The sequence below is a fragment of the Bipolaris oryzae genome, assembly GCF_000523455.1.
Source record: "Bipolaris oryzae ATCC 44560 unplaced genomic scaffold scaffold_451, whole genome shotgun sequence".
Classification (NCBI taxonomy): domain Eukaryota; kingdom Fungi; phylum Ascomycota; class Dothideomycetes; order Pleosporales; family Pleosporaceae; genus Bipolaris; species Bipolaris oryzae.
The window spans coordinates 1-1128 of record NW_006911727.1 but is presented as its reverse complement, the minus strand read 5'-3'; the positions used below and the strand labels follow the sequence as shown (position 1 = coordinate 1128).

The following is a 1128-nucleotide window of genomic DNA, read 5'->3' as shown; positions in this document are numbered from 1 at the left end:
GAGGGGGAATTGTAATTTGCTGGTGTACTGGTGAAGTAATAGCCTGGCAAGACTGAGATCGTAGGTGGTTGTGAAAGTGGCTTGTTCCTATCCCTCGTGGTGTTGGATGTTAGAGAAGTAAACCATATTTTAGGCAGAATACAAATGGGTTACCACTTAGAGCTTCAGCTGCTTCACTAAAACTACCCCAGACTTGGCCCGTACGATAATTAGACCCCTACTAAGGCTTTTTACCCTGCGGGGTCTTAGCCTAGTTTGTTTGACTCCACTATGCATTCCACGCTAAGACAATCTCCTTCTCTTAGTTATTTATCTGCCCTTTGAATAATGGATATTTAATAATTAAATAGTTAACTCGCTGACCTCCTTGAATAAGTTGTGGTGAAGTAATTTTGTATGGCTTAAGAATACCTGGTAGAGGAACCTGAGATTCAGCCATTATAATAGTACTGTAATAGTAGTAGTGTGATAAAAGTTTGTAATAAATATGTTTAGAGTAATAAGGTATAGATAAAAATCTAACAAACTCTCATATTTAAATAATAGCTGTTAGTAACTTTTATTATTTCGATCTCCGGAACAACCGGAAAGATAGAAAATAACCCCTAGCAATTAAAAAAGAACTATTGGATTGATAAATATAAGGTTTATGAGTTAAAGCATTAATTAGCGCACGATAATTTAGATAAAACAAGCTAAGTAAGTATTAGAAGCTTTGATTGGCTATGTAAGATCCACCTACCATCCCTTTATCTCCACATATNATAGGCACCTAACAGCTGAGTTCTAGTCATTATCAGAGAATCCCTCAAACTTAGACTCAACATCCATATCAACATCCTTATCATCAGCCTGTACAGCGCTAGCTGACCCTTCCTCCTCTATCTCGTATTCATTGTCGTCGTCATCCTCTTCTTCTTCTTCGTCATTAATTTCCTCCTCATACTCATTACTATTGAAACCTTCTATATATAGCCCATTGTCTTCTAGTTCTATGTTATCTTTGAACTGGTCGTGAATTGGTGGAGGCTTAACTCGTCTAGCAGAGATTAGCAATTGTACGTNATAAAGATCTGTAATAACTTACTCCTAATTAGGATTAGTAACTAAAGTAAGCTCTTTAGGCGT

The 1128-nt window shown here is 36.9% G+C and overlaps 1 protein-coding gene across 1 annotated transcript; it reads right to left on the bottom strand.

The window, feature by feature from the left end:
• Window positions 1–786: 786 nt before the first annotated feature.
• On the bottom strand, window positions 787–1038 carry COCMIDRAFT_10399 (uncharacterized protein; the record flags this gene model as incomplete). The annotated part of the gene is made up of 1 exon (XM_007695780.1): window positions 787–1038. A coding segment is annotated over one exon (252 nt), but the record flags the coding sequence as incomplete, so codon positions are not given.
• Window positions 1039–1128: the final 90 nt, after the last annotated feature.